This window comes from Syngnathus scovelli, chromosome 4, assembly GCF_024217435.2.
Source record: "Syngnathus scovelli strain Florida chromosome 4, RoL_Ssco_1.2, whole genome shotgun sequence".
Lineage (NCBI taxonomy): Eukaryota > Metazoa > Chordata > Actinopteri > Syngnathiformes > Syngnathidae > Syngnathus > Syngnathus scovelli.
Window position 1 is genome coordinate 1,047,655 of NC_090850.1, and position 16,541 is coordinate 1,064,195.

General features: G+C 47.3%; 1 protein-coding gene across 7 annotated transcripts in view; it reads right to left on the reverse strand.

The window, feature by feature from the left end:
* plekho2 (pleckstrin homology domain containing, family O member 2) overlaps positions 1 to 16,541 on the reverse strand; it is a 214,348-nt gene that overhangs the window by 172,289 nt on the left and 25,518 nt on the right. For 5 of the 7 annotated variants that reach the window (XM_068650346.1, XM_068650347.1, XM_068650328.1 and 2 more), the window contains 3 exons: positions 15,845 to 15,994; positions 12,830 to 12,952; positions 1,986 to 2,090 (listed from right to left, as the gene is read on the reverse strand). In XM_068650346.1, the coding sequence (XP_068506447.1) occupies positions 1,986 to 2,090; positions 12,830 to 12,952; positions 15,845 to 15,994 (378 nt within the window). The remainder of the gene's footprint in view (positions 1 to 1,985; positions 2,091 to 12,829; positions 12,953 to 15,844; positions 15,995 to 16,541) is intronic. The other 2 variants (XM_068650332.1, XM_068650331.1) reach the window with 1 other exon arrangement.

Sequence of the window (16,541 nt, forward strand, 5' to 3'; positions counted from 1 at the left end):
TTCCCCGCCTGCTGGCTGATGACTGCTGGGATAGGCTCCACCACGCCTGCAACCCCCCCCTGGGGACAAGCGGTATAGGAAATGGACGGCTGGATAGATGGTACAAAATATGCACAGAACAGTGTGGGAATGGTTATTAAGGGAATAAGAAAGGTGTATGTAGCGCAAAAGTTTTGGGGAGGGTTTAAAATGCTTTAATATTGTGTACTGGACCACAATGCAACAGGAGATTCATGCTCAATCGTAACACTTTGGTTTCGTTATGCATGGTGTCCCCCGAGTTAGTGTAATGTGATATTTCTGAAGGTGGACACTTTGCATTGCTTGACAAGGTAAACCACACTTTTAAGTGACTTACAATACACCCATGCCCTCTTGTGGCCAACAAGAAACACTATGTGTTGGAAATTTCAATACATCGGTATTTAAATTTCTAAATTATGCATATACCATATCTACTTGGTAGATTTTCATTTTTCGTGGGTGGTTTTGAAACACATCTCCCGCAAAAAATGGGAGATCACTGTATTGTTATTATTATTACCCAAATTAATTCTGTTATAAATCTTGGTGTTACATTTGACCCTACTCTCTTCTTTCAAAAAACACATTAAGAACATTACTAGAACTGCGTTTTTTCACGTCCACAATATTGCTAAGCTCTGTCCCGTTCTTTCAACATGTGATGCAGTTTGTTACGTCGCGCCTATTGTAATGTAGTTTTCTCTGGTCTTTCCTTTCCTAGTATTACAAAATGTATAGTTAGTGCAACATGCTGCAGCTAGACTCCTCACAAGGACGAGAAAGTTTTATTATATTACCCTGATACTAGCCAACTTGCATTGGCTCCCGGTCAACTCGAGATGTGACTACATCACACGGTTTAGCGCCTTCTTATCTCGTCGACCTAGGTGTATCATAAATTCTATCCCAAAACCTTCGTTCACAAAAGGCTGGTCTTTTGATAACCCCAAGAGCCAAAAAGAAATCCGTATGTTTGAGGCCATTCTCTATTTGGGCTCCAGAGCTCTGGAATTCCCTACCCACAGATATCAGAGCTGCTACCTCAGTAGAAGCATTGAGGACACGATTAAAGACTTATTTTTATGTTCTTGCCTTCAGTTTTAGTTTTTTACTGTCTCTCCTACCCACTCCAAGGGCAAGGTGACAACCATACTGAAAGTTGCTCTCTGGATTTTACACCAACTGGTCAGGACAAGAACTGAGGCGGACCATCTCCTCGCAGGCGCTGCCATGATGACTGAGGGTGTTCCTGCAGAGCCTCATCTGATTTGATGGATATCTACACTACTTTATTTCAGATTATTTCATATTATATTGTATGTTGAATGTTGCCCACTCCATATCCATTGCGGCCTGGTCATCCTGGAAGGGGCCTCCTCCTGTCTGCGATTCTTTCTCAAAGTTTCTCATTTTCACCAGTCCGGGTTTTATGTTTTTCCTTGCCCTCCTGGGGGTTATGATTAGGCAATGTAGAGAATATTTGTCAACTGTGGGCATGTGAAGCCCTTTGAGATGTTTCTGTGATTAAGGTCTTTATAAATAACTTGACTTAATAATTTCAAGAAAAAGGAATGGTTGTTTTTTGTTTAGTACAGGTCATACAGAATGTTGCAGTGATCAACAAATCAGACGTCATTACTCAACTAGACATTGAGGGGCATATGCAAATTACCGAGGAAATGAGAAAGAGAAAGACCTTAATTTAATGGATGTGTTATGTCACAGAGGAAGTGGCTACGAGAGCCATTTTTCATCACTTAAAATACATTCACATACAAATGACAGCACAAATCTGAAGTTATTTTACCTTTACAGTATGTCTGCAAGATTGTAAGCACTGAAATCCAGCAATTTGTTGTAAAGGGAGAAATATCTCTCGCTATCTCCAGCGACCCACACATGAGTTGAGTTTGAGACCCCTTATCAAAAGGAAAACATATTTTATAGTAATTTTACAATACCTCATCCAACACTTTGTTCTTTGCTCGGTTGATCCCATCATTTAGGGCTTGAATCCAAGCCTCTTTTTCCTCTTCAGTCTGTACTTGGAATTTAATATTACGGATCTGTTAATAGTATTAAGAAAGTGGGGTTTAGAGAAATCAATTATCAATTTTTTTTGTAGATATGAAATTTTCCTTTTTGGTTTATAAAGCCTGTAGTGAAACATTTTTTCAATGGCGTGGCAAAGGCAGAAGCTGGGGAGGCCGGGTGGAGTGGGGGGTGGGGGGTTGTTAGTCGTAACTGTACAAAAAAATGACAAAAGCACATTTTACAAAATATGTATATTTTACAAAGTATACATGCTGTACACTATTCAATATACAAGAGTTTAATATACATTGATACATTCTGCACAAACAAAACTTCACGTTACCACCTTGCTCACAATAAACAGAAGCATTAAGAAAAGCAAAATTTTGCTGTTTAATGAAGTCTTCCATATCCACTCTTTGAATGCCAAGCGTTTTCAGAAAAAAATAACACCTAAAATCCCAGCCGATTTCGAGCATTTTCACTCATTTTGTAAGGCCTACAGAATATTGTGCGCTATGGCTATTTATACACAGGTGGTACCAAATGAAAGATTGGACCCTCTTCTTCAATTAGACAAGAAAGTATGTTTCTAACATACAGTTCTTTAGTTATCACCATTTGAAAATAGCTTGGTTTCATTCGATAAACTCGTTAGCATGTTATTTATGCTATAGTTATTGAATAACTCAATATGTTACGTCAGGCACGTTCTCAGTTTCTTGTTTGTGTTTACGTAACGTTAGCATATCGTACCTTCAGCCTGTTTACTATTTTTTTTATTTTAAATTGCCTTATTTTAAATTGATGACATGTCTGTTACCATTGGTCTCCTACTGGCCAATAGTGTGCTGTAAAGTAATATGGGCAGACAAAGCCCCGTGCTCCAAGTGACGCCGCAAAAAGCCTCAACGCACCGAATATATCCGCAATATTTGTAAGGGATCAGGCAGTATAGCCGAATGCAGAGCGACACAGACTTTATTGTGAGAAGGGAAGGGAATGGTGGAGCGGTGGAGCGCTGGAGCGGCGATCGGACTGGGGGGGTTGGCTTTACTGGATGGTGGCTGGTTGATGAACCTGGCGGAGTGACGTTCAGATACGTTCCTCACCGGAGCTGGCTGGCTGTGGGCTGGGAAACACCTGGTGGAACAATCAGCAAGACGAGCGGGCGATTGATGCAGACAGATCAACAAACGTGCCAGGTTGGCAATGGGAGTCAGATGGACAAGGGCTAGTGAGCTAACGAGTGGCATCACGAGTCAGACTGACAAGGAAGTGCTTTCCTGGCAGTGTTAAAATAGCCCAGATAACGAGCCGGCGACAGGTGTGAGTGATTCAGCTGATTGGAGTGGGCGTGGCCGAGTGGCAGGTGCCGCAGGCACGTGACAGAACCCCCCCCCCCCCCCCAAGGGACAGCTTCTGACGTCCTCAACAACCGAACCCGGTGGGTGGGATCATTACTCCGCCGAGGCGTCTAACTCCTCGATGTCGGAAGCTGGTGTCGAAGGTGCAGGAGCTGGGGTTTCAGGAGCGGATGATTCAGATGCCAGTGGGAGGTGCTGTACATGACCGTCCGTCATGGTCCTCCTGGATCCTCTCGGATACCCTCGTTGAATAGCAGGCTGGTCCGGATGACGGCGGTGAAACTCCGCGATGAGTGTCAGGTCGAAAATCCAACGGCTCGGCACCCAGGAGCGTTGCGCGTCATCGTAGCCTTCCCAGTCCATGAGGCACTGGATTCTGCGTCCGAGCCGTTGTGACTGGAGCAAGGAACGGACGGTGTATGCCGGCTCTCCCTCGACGAGCTGGGGTGGTGGCGGAGTGGGCGCTGGGACCAATGCGCTCTCATGGACGGGCCACACCGTGACACATGGAATGTAGGGTGGACCTTCATGGAGCCTGGAAGGTGCAGACGGATGCCGGATGGGCTAATTACCTTGCGTATCGGGAATGGCCCTACGAAGCGAGGCACCAGTTTGTGGGATTCCGATTGCAGTGGCAGGTCCCGCGTCGAGAGCCACACTCGCTGCCCTGCTTGGTACGCCAGGGCCAGCGTTCGGCACTTGTTCGCCTGGCGAGTGTAGCCGGAGACTGTACGGAGGAGGGAGGCCCGGGCTCTCGCCCAAGCCCGACGATAGCGGCGGACACAGGCTAGGGCAGGCTCTAGGCAAACTACGGCCCGCGGGCCACATCCGGCCCACGGGGCCGTTTAATCCGGCACGCCAAACCTGAATAAATTGTATTATTAAACCTTTTTTGTCATTTTCCCTGCAGTTACTGTGTTTCCCCAGTAGATGGGGAAACGCCCGCCCGCACATTTACTCCCGGAAGCAGTGTCAAAAAGCTCAGTGCACATTCACAAGTGCGTGTACCTACTCAGTAGTACGGAGCCGGCGCACTCCGCGCACTATTTCTATCAGTGCCGAATTTCGAGTGTGGGCTGTGACGTCAGCATTCTCGTAAAACGTGCACTGAGCTTTCAGATACAGTTTTACGCTAAAGCCACCCACAAACCTTCCGCTGGAATCCTTCCATTAAATGAGTGGCCCAAGGAAAAGAAAGGCGGACACTGAGTGCTGAGTGTTTAAAAAACAGTGGACAATTTGGCTCGACCGACGTGTATGAGCAGACGTTCTGCCATGTGAACATCAACAAAGCCCCGTCACAGAGCACTGGCAAGGGTTGGAGCAGCCCAGCCGGAGGACGGTTTAATGACTTGTAGCGGTTACAGGAAGGCCCGGACGTAATCGCGGGTGTCCTCCCTCCTGGTAGGCCACCAAAACCGCTGGGCCACCACATACCTCGTGCGGGCAGCCCAGGGATGACAGGCGAGACGGGAGTCATGCGCCCATCGCAAAGCCGACATCCGAAGGTCCTCTGGAACAAATAGGAAACCCTCCGAGCAGTTGCTGGGGCCGGGTTGGTCTCATGTGAGTGCCCTCACCTGGCGGTCAATGTCCCATGAGACCGCAGCGACCCGGACTGAACTTGGAAGGATAGTGGGAGCCGGCCCCTGCTCCTCCTCCCCTCCAGGGAATACTCGCGACAGTGTATCTACCTTGGCGTTGCGGGAAGCTGGTCTGTAAGAAAGCATGAAATTAAACAGGTTGAAGAAGAGAGACCACCGAGCTTGCCGTGCATTTGGTCTTTTAGCCGTTTTCAGGTATTCCAGGTTTCGGTGGGCCATTCAGACAACGAACAGGATGGTGGCGCCTTCCAGCCAATGTCTCCACCCCTCCAAGGCCAGCCTCACTGCGAGGAGTTCCCGGTTGCCAATGTCATAATTCCGTTCTGCAGACGACAGGTGGCGAGAGAAGGCGCACGGGTGGAGTCGGTTGTCCTGGCTACTCCGCTGTGATAGAACCTCTCCGACTCCCACATTTGAGGCATCCACCTCGACCATGAACTGCCTTTTGGGGTCGGGCATTCGGAGGACAGGAGCGGATGCAAATCTCTTTTTCAGTTTGTGGAAGGCTTGTTCTGCCTGCTCTGTCCACTTGTACGGGGAGGCCGGGCTGGTAAGGGTAGTGAGGGGAGCGGTCACCGTGCTGTAACCGCGAATGAAGCGGTAATAAAAGTTTGCAAAGCCCAAAAATTGCTGCAGCTGCTTGCGCGTTTCAAGATCGGGCCATGACGTGACCGCCCTCAACTTTTCGGGATCCATTTCTATGAACCCCTACCGTACCACGTACCCGAGGAATTTGACTGACGGAGCGTGGAATTCGCATTTCTCTGCTTTCACATACAGTGAATTTTCAAGGAGACAGCGCAGCACCGCCTGGACGTGTCTGATGTGTTCAGGGAGCGAGTGAGAGAAAATGAGCATGTCATCTAAATACACGAACACGTATTTGTTCAGCATGTCTCTGAGTACATCATTGACCAGTGCCTGGAAAACTGCGGGGGCGAGTCCAAACGGGACCACCAAGTATTCATAGTGCCGGCTCGGAGTGTTGAAAGCCGTCTTTCACTCGTCCCTGTCACAAATGCACACCAGGTGGTAAGCGTTTTGGAGATCCAACTTCGTAAAGATGGTGGCTCCCTGGAGACTCTCGAAGGCGGAAGAAAGGAGAAGTAGCGGGTAGCGGTTCTTGACAGTGATTTTGTTTATTCTCCGGTAGTCAATGCATGGGCGGAGAGTACCATCCTTCTTCCCCACGAAGAAGAAACCGGGTCCCGCGGGTGAGGAGGATGGCCGAATGATATCGGAAGCAAGAGAGTCCTGGATGTATTCTTCCATGGCCTTGTACAGACAGGGAGTAAATGCAGCCTTTGGGAGGCGAGGTGCCGGCTAACAGGTCGATGGCGAAATCGTAGGGCCGGTGTGGGGGAAGAGAGGTGGCCTTGGCCTTAGTGAAAACCTCGAGTTCATGGTATTGTGCAGGTACATTGGAGATGTCTGGGGTTGAGCTGGGGGTGGATCTTCCGAGCGGACTGGTTGCTGCCGTCAGGCACTGACGGCGGCAGCGGTCGCTCCATTGCCGCACGGCCCCCACCTTCCAGTCCAGAACGAGATTGTGCTACCGCAGCCAGGGGTACCCTAGGATGAGCCGCCGATCCGGGAGGGGCAGGAGGTAAAATTTAATAACTTCACGGTGATTACCATAAAGTAGTAGCCTGACCAGTTCTGTGATGGATGTCACCTCACCGATTAGCTGACCATCAATGGTGCGGGCTGGGATGGAGGTGCTCAGAGGCAGGAATTCGATGCCCCACTGATGGGCCAGACCAATGTCCATGCTGTTGCCCTCCGCCGCGGAGTCCACCAAGGTTGCCACGTTCCAGTCGCCCGCTGCAAGCTGAACCCGAGCCTGCAGTGTGAATGCGCTGGGGATGAGGGGGGGCTGGTGCCGGTCGAGCTCACGCGAATCCCCCGACGCCGCGTGAGCTCTGGTCTTTTAACGGGAAATATGCTGCCCGATGACCTCCTTCTCCACAGTATAGACACAGGTTTTGTGTGAGGCATCGAAGGCACTCCTCTAAAGGAAGGCGAGCTCGTCCCAGCTCCATGGGTTCGGCATACTGCGTGGTCTGCAGGGCCCGGACAGGTAGAGGAGGGAGACTACGCGAGTTCAGTAGTGATTTCCGCTCACGCTCGCGCTGCCGGGTTCGGATCCGTCGGTCTACTCAGGCCACCAGGTACATCGCATCCTCAAGGGTCCGAGGGCACTTATAGGCCACCATTTCATCTTTTATATATTCGGCGAGACCGTAGAGTAAGGTACTAACAAGGGCCGGGGTGTTCCATTTGCTGCTACCGGCCAATGTCTGGAACTTCAAAACGTACTCCGCTACTGATCTGCTGCCTTGACGCATCACTAGCTCCTCGATGGCATCTTCAGCAGCGGTGCCCAAGTCAAACATGCTTAACAGCTTGTCCGCAAAGGTGTTGAATGAAGCACAAGCAGGAGCCCGCCTCTCATACTCGGCCATTCCCCACAGCCATGCCTCGCCCGTGAGGTGGGTCAGGACAAACCCCACCTTGGCCGGTTCGGTCGCGAACATGATGCGGCAGTTGGTCACAGAGGCCCTGACGTGCTTGGGGTCTCCGTCGAACTTCTCTAGGTTACCGAGTTGGGGTTCAGGGACGTCCACGAGCCCCCTGGCCTCAGTGGCCGGTCGGGGCGTGGGTGTAGCGATGGGCGCAGCAGCGACCGGAGGAGCGTGGCTGGATGGGTTGGTCACCGACAGTGCACGGAGGTCGCCGAGGACTTGTGCCATCTCCTGATGCTGATGCTCAATTTGCTGTTGTTGCAGCTGTTGCTGCTGTTCTTTACCCACCTCAATCAGAGTCCGGATGTCAGCTGACAGACTGCTGACTGCGGTCTTCGTCCGCTCCAATTGGCACAATGCCGTCTGGTCGCTCGCTGGCTGCATTGTGATGGTCAGTCTGTACTATAAGGGATCAGGCAGTACAGCCAAATGCAGAGCGACACAGACTTTCTTGTGAGAAGGGAAGGGAACAATGGAGCACTGGAGCAGTGATCGGACTGGGGGGTTGGTTTGACTGGATGATGGCTGGTTGACGAGCCTGGCGGAGTGGCGTTCAGATGGGTTCCTCACCGGAGCTGGCTGGCTGCCGGCTGGGAACCACCTGGTGGAACAATCGGCAAGACGAGCGGGCGATCGAGGCAGACGGATCAACAAACACGCCAGGTTGGCAATGGGAGTCAGATGGACAAGGGCTAGTGAGCTAACGAGCGGCATCACGAAACAGCTGATTGGAGGGGGTGTGGCCGAGTGGCAGGTGCCGCAGGCATGTGACAATATTTGTTTTCATATGATGCATTGAGGCCACGATAGGTGAACCGCAAAGTAACGAGGGATTACTGTATGTGTATCTCGTTGGCATCACAGTCTCCAAAGACCATAGATTTCTTGTGTCTGGAGGTTAGGTCTTCTTCACACAGCGTCTCCTGTGACTGGTGAGTCCAATCCGTGAAAGACAGACACGGCCGCAGATGTTACAGGTGTGGGCCGGATCCGGTGATGGTGAGGGCATGGTAGCTTGCTGCTTCCTCAACTTCCTTTTCATTTCTCTGTGTTGAGCCAGAGTGGTTTTGTCAGTTTGCAGCCCGTTTCGGAGAGCCTCTTGCCATTTGTGACGATCCTGGGTGACGTCTTCCCAGGTGGCTGGGTTGATGTTGAAGGATTTGAGGTCTTGTTTGCAGACATCCTTGTAGCGGAGAAGTGGGCGGCCTACTTCCCTTTTGCCTGATTTTAGCTCTGCATATAGGATGTCCTTTGGCATATGACCATCTTCCATCCGACAGACATGGCCCAGCCACCGGAGACGCCATTGCTTCAGCAGGGAGAGCATAGTGGGGAGCTGTGCACTCTCCAGGACTGCACTGTCTGGGATCCTGTCCTGCCAGGTGATGCCCAGTATGCGTCTCAGGCAACGCAGATGGAAAGAGTTTAGCCTTCTCTCTTGGTGTGAGTAAAGAGTCCAGGCTTCGCTGCCATACAAGAGTGTACTGACGACACAGGCCCTGTACATTTGTACCTTTGTATGGATGGTGAGCTTGCTGTTCTGCCATACTCTGGATGTCGGTTTTCCAAAAGTAGAAGCCGGCTGCTGACCTCAGCATCGAGTGACAAATTGCAGGTGATGGTAGACCCAAGATAGGTAAAGCTATTTACAGCTTCCAGTGTGTAGTTGTTGATGGTGATGGAGGGTGGGACAGTGGTCCCATGGCCCATTGTCTTGGTTTTGTTTAGGCTGATGGTCAGGTTGAAGTCCTGACATGCTTGGCTGAACCGGCCGAGGAGAATCTGCAGGTGTTCCTTGGTGTGTGTTGCCAATGCTGCATCATCAGCAAACAACATGTCCCAAATGGTGAGTGGTCTGACCTTGGATTTTGCTCTCAGTCGGGAGAGGTTGAATAGTTTGCAGTCTGTCCTGGTGTGTAAGTAGGCTCCCTCAGTTGATGTTCCGAAGGCTTGGCACAGGAGGAGAGAGAAGAATATCCCAAACAGAGTGGATGCCAGTACGCATCCCTGTTTGCCACCACAGCGGATGTTAAAGGGCTCAGAAGTGCACTCGTCGTACTGAACAGTACCTTTCATGTCAGTGTGGGAGGACTGGAGGATGCTGAGGAGTTTTGGAGGGGAACCTATCCGTTCCACCAGTTGGAAGAGGCCGCTCCTGCTCACCAGGTTGAAAGCCTTGGTAACGTCATCGAAGGCCATGTAGAGAGGTTTATGTTGCTCTCTGCACTTCTCCTGCAGCTGTCTCAGGGTGAAGATCATATCCAGAGTTGATCTTCCTCATCTGAACCCTGCCTGTGACTCCGGGTGGAGTTTCTTTGCGAGGACTTGGAGTCTATTTAGTGCAACTCAAACAAAGAGCTTACTGGTAATGCTGAGTAGGGAGATGCCGCGGTAGTTGTTACGGTCACTCCTGTCTCCCTTGTTTTTGCACAAGGTGATGATGTTAACATCTCTCGTCCTGTGGGGTAGAGCCTTCTTTCCAGCACAGGCATAACACCCTGTGTAGTCTATGCAGAAGAGCAGGCTTCCCACACTTGAGGACTTCAGCTGTTATCCCATCGGTGCCTGGAGCTTTGACGCTGGTCAGGCTGTTAATTGCTTTGCTTAGCTCCTCAGTCATTGGTTCCATGTCGAGCTCTTCCAAAACAGGTAGATGCCCTACATCCCCGAGGGCTGCATCAGAAACACTGTTGTCTCTGGCATAGAGCTCTGAGTAGTCTTCCACTCAGCAGTCCAGCTGTTTAGAGCGGTCAACGATGGTTTCTCCCTAAACTGATTTCAACGGGGCAATTGTGCGGGGTGATGGTCCAAGTGCCTTTTTGATGCTGTCGAACATGAGTCTGATGTTGCCTGTGTCAGCAGCTGATTGAATGTTGCTGCGGAGCTGTAGCCAATAGTCGTTGGCACAACGCTTGTTGGAGTTTCCCCCTAGAAGATCGGAGGGCCTGTAGAGTTTTGGTGTTTGGAGCAGGGACCCCTGCCATCATGAAAAGGGGGGAAATAAAATTCTATTGTTTTTATTATAAAGTCATTTTCCTTTAATTTCATTAGTTTTGTATCATTTTGAACCAAAATCGCTGAATTTTTATGGTTATTTTAAAACTGAAGACAATTCGCTCGGAGCAGCCAACTTCTTGTCTAGCCTCCTCTGAGGATTGCGTAATCACACGGCTGCCTATGTTGACAGGCTATGCAGTTAGACAGAACTGCTCTCTGTCTTTATGTCCCTGTTTAAGTGTTCAAACACTGGCTATTTTAACTAATTTCCGTAGTTAAACTGACTTATATAATATCTTGTGTTTTTTGTCATCTGTCTGTAACGTCGTGTTTCTTTAGATGAACAAAACGGCTTTGAAAAGACACCTTACGGAGGTTACGAAAAAAATTTCTCCAGCATTATGGCAAAGGGTGGTAGTGATCCCGAGATGCTTCATGCGCCTACCTGTGGAATAAGAGATCTCCAGTTCAAATATACAGTGAACAACTGAGGAGCAGTCGTCCATTTCTTTCTTTTTTTTGTTTTTACATTTCGTTTTACAATGGAGGATTACATATCCAAATACTTTTTCGGTCGAAGCAGGAGGTCATCAGTAAAGGAAGAGCAACTCCGGAGTTAAAAGGTTTGATGCGGACAACATGACTTCGGAACGGAGTGGTAGGCACGATCGAAAACAAGTTTGTGATTCCATGAAGACTGCTGATATGAGATTTTAATTGAAATAGTTCAAATTAAATAATAAGCCACACTTGAGCAGCGTTCCCGAACCTTTTTTCTGACACGTTTAGGTGCGGGGGTGGGAGGGGGGGGGGTGACGTCAGTGCCTCCCCAGTCATGAACCTCACCGCACTGGTTTGGAGTATGCTTGTAATTTGTGAGGGCAACGCGTTTTTCTTCGAGGATTGGTGCCAATGTTGTTAAATTGGCATCGAACCAGTCGTTTGGCTTTCCCTGCTTTTTGCCAAAGACTGACAGGGCCGTGCTGTGTATGCCATCCGTCAAGCCATCCCAGTACTGCTGGGCAGAGCTGGACAGGGGTGGGTCGGGGAGGGAATCCTCTAAGGCACAGAGGAAGGCTGTATCTTTGGTTGGTTCAGTTGTTTTGCTGCTGTCGATGCGGGGGACTGTAAAGTCAAACCTCAGTTTTCGAACGTCACGGTTCTCGAACAAATCAGAGTTCTAACGAAAAATTCTAGATTATTTTGCTTCGGTTATCGAACAAATATTCGGAGGCCGAACCTCGCGAGAAGAGCCGAGAGGACCCGAGAAAACCCGACCGCGCGGCCCGGATGCCGACTGACTCCGTTCGTTGTTATTGTATTTTTGTTACTTTGAGGATTGTATTAACCCATAATCATGCCTCCAAAGAAAGCAAGTGGGAGGAGTGAAGCCATCCTAAAACACAACGACGCTCTTAAAGCAATGCGACAGTGAGCGCCCGGCGCGCTGCAGTTGCGCGATCGGATCAAATTAAGCTCCCTGCGCACTGAGGTCCACTTCAATTTTGGAAAGTACATCAGGACTTTAAAAATATTTTCTAAATTTTAGCGACGGCTCTGTCACAATAATGCGACCAGCGCGGTGCAGTTGCGCGGTCTGCGACGCGCTACGGTTGCGCTGCAGTTGCGCGATCGGACAAAAGTGCGGAGATGAAAAAATGCTTTAAAAAGGCGTTTTTTTTTGTCTCGGAACAGACTGAATTTTTTTCCATTATTTGTAATGGCAAAAATAGATTCGGAATTCGACCGATTCGCTTCTCGAACCGCCTTCTGGAACGGATTGTGGTCGAAAACCGAGGTTTGACTCTATATCACTTTTACAACAGCTACCACACAACTCAAATACTGAATTGGCCATTAAAAATTAATGCCGAACTCCAGCATGCCCGCGACCCCCGTGGGGCCAAGCGGTATAGAAAATGGATGGATGGATGATTATATGCATTTTGGAGTCAATTATTTTTAAATATGCTCAATTTCTTGATGGTAAAAATAACAGTTTGCAACCATTAAAACTATTGGTGAACGTCTATTGGATGTCTTTGTGAAAGTTTGCCACCTTGAATAAACCCTGACAAAGAAAAAAAAATCAATATTTACTACATTTGCAAACATTTGCAAATTTCGTTCCTGAGTGGGATACGAGCTTAAGGCTAAGCTCAAGGCCAGGTCCAAGATAGACTGGTTTCCCTCTGACCTGTCATTCAATCCGCACTCAATACATTGAAATCATGTTGTTGTACTGTTGTCATTTCACCTAAAAATTATTTTAGCTTACCTCATTTCCAGACTTCGGCGATCGAATAAGGATCAGTCTGTGTTTCCTCATGAATAGGCTTTTTAATTCATGACATTTATCATAGTTTTGTAGGTCAAGACTTTCAATGCAGTTTATGAGGTCCTGTAACACAAAGCATGTATTATTCATCAATTCAATTTTATCAATGAAATTCAGAGAGTGTGGGGAAATCTACAGTATTTTGTATTGCTATTATGGTTATATTAATTTTAAATAATTTTGATAATACATCAAACTCAACACCTACATCACTACATCTAACCTGACATAGTATACGGCCGCCCTAGCTAATTCTATGGGCCTTATTTTTGTTTTGGGTGCAAGTCTAGCACAGAGCTGTCTGTGCGCATGGGTGAAGTTTTCTTTCTTTTGGTATTTTGCTAGACGTTGTGCTGGTAGAATTCAGCGAAATGGGGTGTTTGCACCTTTGTGGAATAGAAGTACACTTTTCCGAGCCAATTGGCACCGTGTCCCTCATTTGCATCAAGATCACTGCAGTCGACGCACAAATCTATGTCCTGAAATTGCGGAAACAAAAGAATCACTATTTGAGGATTGTAGCCACAGCCCCAGCAGGTTTGGCTTGGAAACGCAGAGCACTAACCGCTGAGGTCGAAGTTGGAAAGTACGACAGAGGTTTGTATGATTGGCATCTGTTAAACATTTTCATATTTGGACCTCTCAGCAAGAACATGCACATTAATCTATTCAAGATTGGTTGATAAACCTGCAATACAATGATCGTATTTTCCTGACTATGAATCGCAGTTTTTTTCATAGTTTGGCTGGGGGTGCGACATATACACAGGAGCGACTTATATGTGAAATTATTAACACATTATGACTTGATCATTAACACATTAACTACTTACTAGTAGTATATCACTTCACGTGTTATTTTCACACTAAACCGCATGAGGGCGCTCTAGGCCTGTGGAATAATTGGAACTGCATTTGACGATGAGTCTGAATCCATCCACTGATTTCTGGAGTCAGCGGCGTTGTTTATAAGTGACACAGAGGACGAAGATTCCGATGGATTTAATGATTTGGAGTGACACAGATGATTCAATAAACTTGTTATTTATGTTATAGTGATTTGATATGTAGTTTATATATAGTTATATCAGCCTGTGGAATAATTGGAACCGCAACTGACAATGAGTCTGACGTCTACTTCCGGAGTCAGCAGTGGCGTTGTTTATAAGTGACACGGAGGACAAAGATTAGGAGGCGGAAACCGGCCATGCACACCAACCAATGCAGAAGGAGTCGGGACGCGTGACAATATCCCGTTTGTTCTTTTATTTACTGTAATGGTACAATATATGCACCGAACAGTGTGGGAATGGTTATTAAGAGAATAAGAAATGTTTATGTAGCTGTAAAAGTTTTGGGGAGGATTTAAAAAGCTTTAATACTGTGCACTGGACCACAATGCAACAAGAGATTCATGCGCAACCGTGACTCACTTTGGCTTCGCTTTGCATGATGTCCCCCCGGGTTAGTGTAGTGTGGCAATTCTAAGGTTGGGCACTTTGCATTGCTTGGTAAGGTAAACCACACTTTTAATTGACTTACAATACACCCATGCTCTCTAGCGCCCATCAAGAAACACTATGTGTTGGAAATACTAATACATTGGTATTTAAATTTCTACATAATGCATATATCGTTTCTACTTCGTGGATTTTAATTTTTCACAAGTGGTTCTGCAATGCATTGCCCAAACTGTCAGGGTCTGGGAGCCTTCTCCTCTTTTTCCACAGGTGGCGTCTGTGAGGAGGGGGGCTGAGGACCCACAGGTGTTGCCGATTGAAGCTCATTAAGGTGACACTTTTAAGGAGCTTGCTGCCAGCAACTCCTCGCCTGAGTGTTGCCCATGTGGTTGCCTCCAAGGCTTTGGATTTGTGCGCCGATCTGCCCTGTTTGCTTTCCACCACTTCACCTGGCATTCCTATCTGCCCGTTTGCCCTCCGCCACGTTCCTATCGAGCCATCTGATAAACTCTATTACTGTCTTCCAGCCCCTGGATCCACCCTGCTGACCTCCCGGCAGAATCCACTCCTCCCTGGTGGTACTTTGCTCTCTCCACCTTCTGAAGGATCAGTTCTGTTGCTCCTGTCCCGGACCCTCAGCTCTGCTATTCATCCCCCTTTCAATAAACACTTAAAATTCTCCTCAGACTCCTGAGTGTGTTTTGCATGTGGGCCAAATCAGTCGCCAAAACCATGACACAAATGAGGGATCACCATATTTATTAAGATATGCAGCAAATATTGACTACAATTTGGAGTTACACTATAAACCTATCAAAACCATTTTCAATTTGCCTATACAACTAGATACTTATAATTTTCTTGATGTAGGTATTAAATGTAAGAGATTTTCTATATAGACTATGATATGTTCTCATAAAATGTTATTGAATACTTATTTGTATCATATATCAAACATTTCAGATTGTAGATACAAAACGTACGTATGTGGAACATGAATTTGAAAATCCCTATATGATTTATGGGTTACATGGCTCAGTGGTAGAGCAGTCATCCAGTCACCGGAGGGGTTGGCTGGCTGCCTGAGTCATGGTTCATTGTCTCCTTGGGCAAGACAGTTTACCCACCTTGCCTGAAGTGCTACTCACATTGGTGTATGAATATTTGGTGGTGCTCGGAAAAACCATAGTCGCGCATTGGCAGCCATGCTGTCAGCCTGCCTCAGGGCAGCTATGGCTACTTACGTAGTTTACCACCACCAATGGGTGAATGGGTGAGCGTATGAATAATGTGAGCCCTTTGAGTACAGACTTCTAGAGAAATGCGCAATATAAATCCAACGCATTATCATCACTTTTAGTATGAAAGGGGCCATAATTGCTCTGATATTGTAAAATACATATTAAAAAGATAATCCTACTCTATTTATGTAAGGACAATATGATACTTTCCACATAGTATATAAACCATACAAGGGAATGACAACATACTGTACCTCATTTTGATATACAGCAATAGCAGTCTTGTCAACATGGATGTAGCTGTCTTTATAGCTAGCCAGCAGTCTGCAAGGAGCCTTTTTAACCCACCCGGCCTTACCAAGGAATTCAGGGTTGTTAGACGGAGCTTGGTGATCATGTGTAGCCTTCAATGATAAAAAATGCTCAATGTTATATATACAAATGTTTCATTAAAATGCACACATAGTATTGTATCTTTTATGTGGAAACCAAACATAAACAGCTCTGTTAAGCGGCAAATCTAAAAAAAAAAAAATACCTAAGGTCACTTGCATACTTACACCACACATTTACCGTAAATTCTGGACTATAAGACGTACCTGACTATAGGCCACATCAGCTATAATTAGGGAGAACTCTTGTTTTGTTCACATATAAGACGCACCAGACTATAAATCGCAGGTGTTTTAATGTTTATTTATCATTTGTAAGAGAATATACACAAGATGGTTCTTTGGGAATGCATACCTTTTATTAACATAACGTATATTGACAGAGATGAAGGAGCTCTGTAAACTTCCAAACATACAAACATGCATAAATCTCCGCGATGTCCATAATAAACTTAATGTGCAGGGAACACTAGCAACACACAACTAATGACAAAATTGGACCACTTACAGGGGTAAAGTTTGCCATGCGATACGAGCTACACCTAAAGCTCCGGAGAAG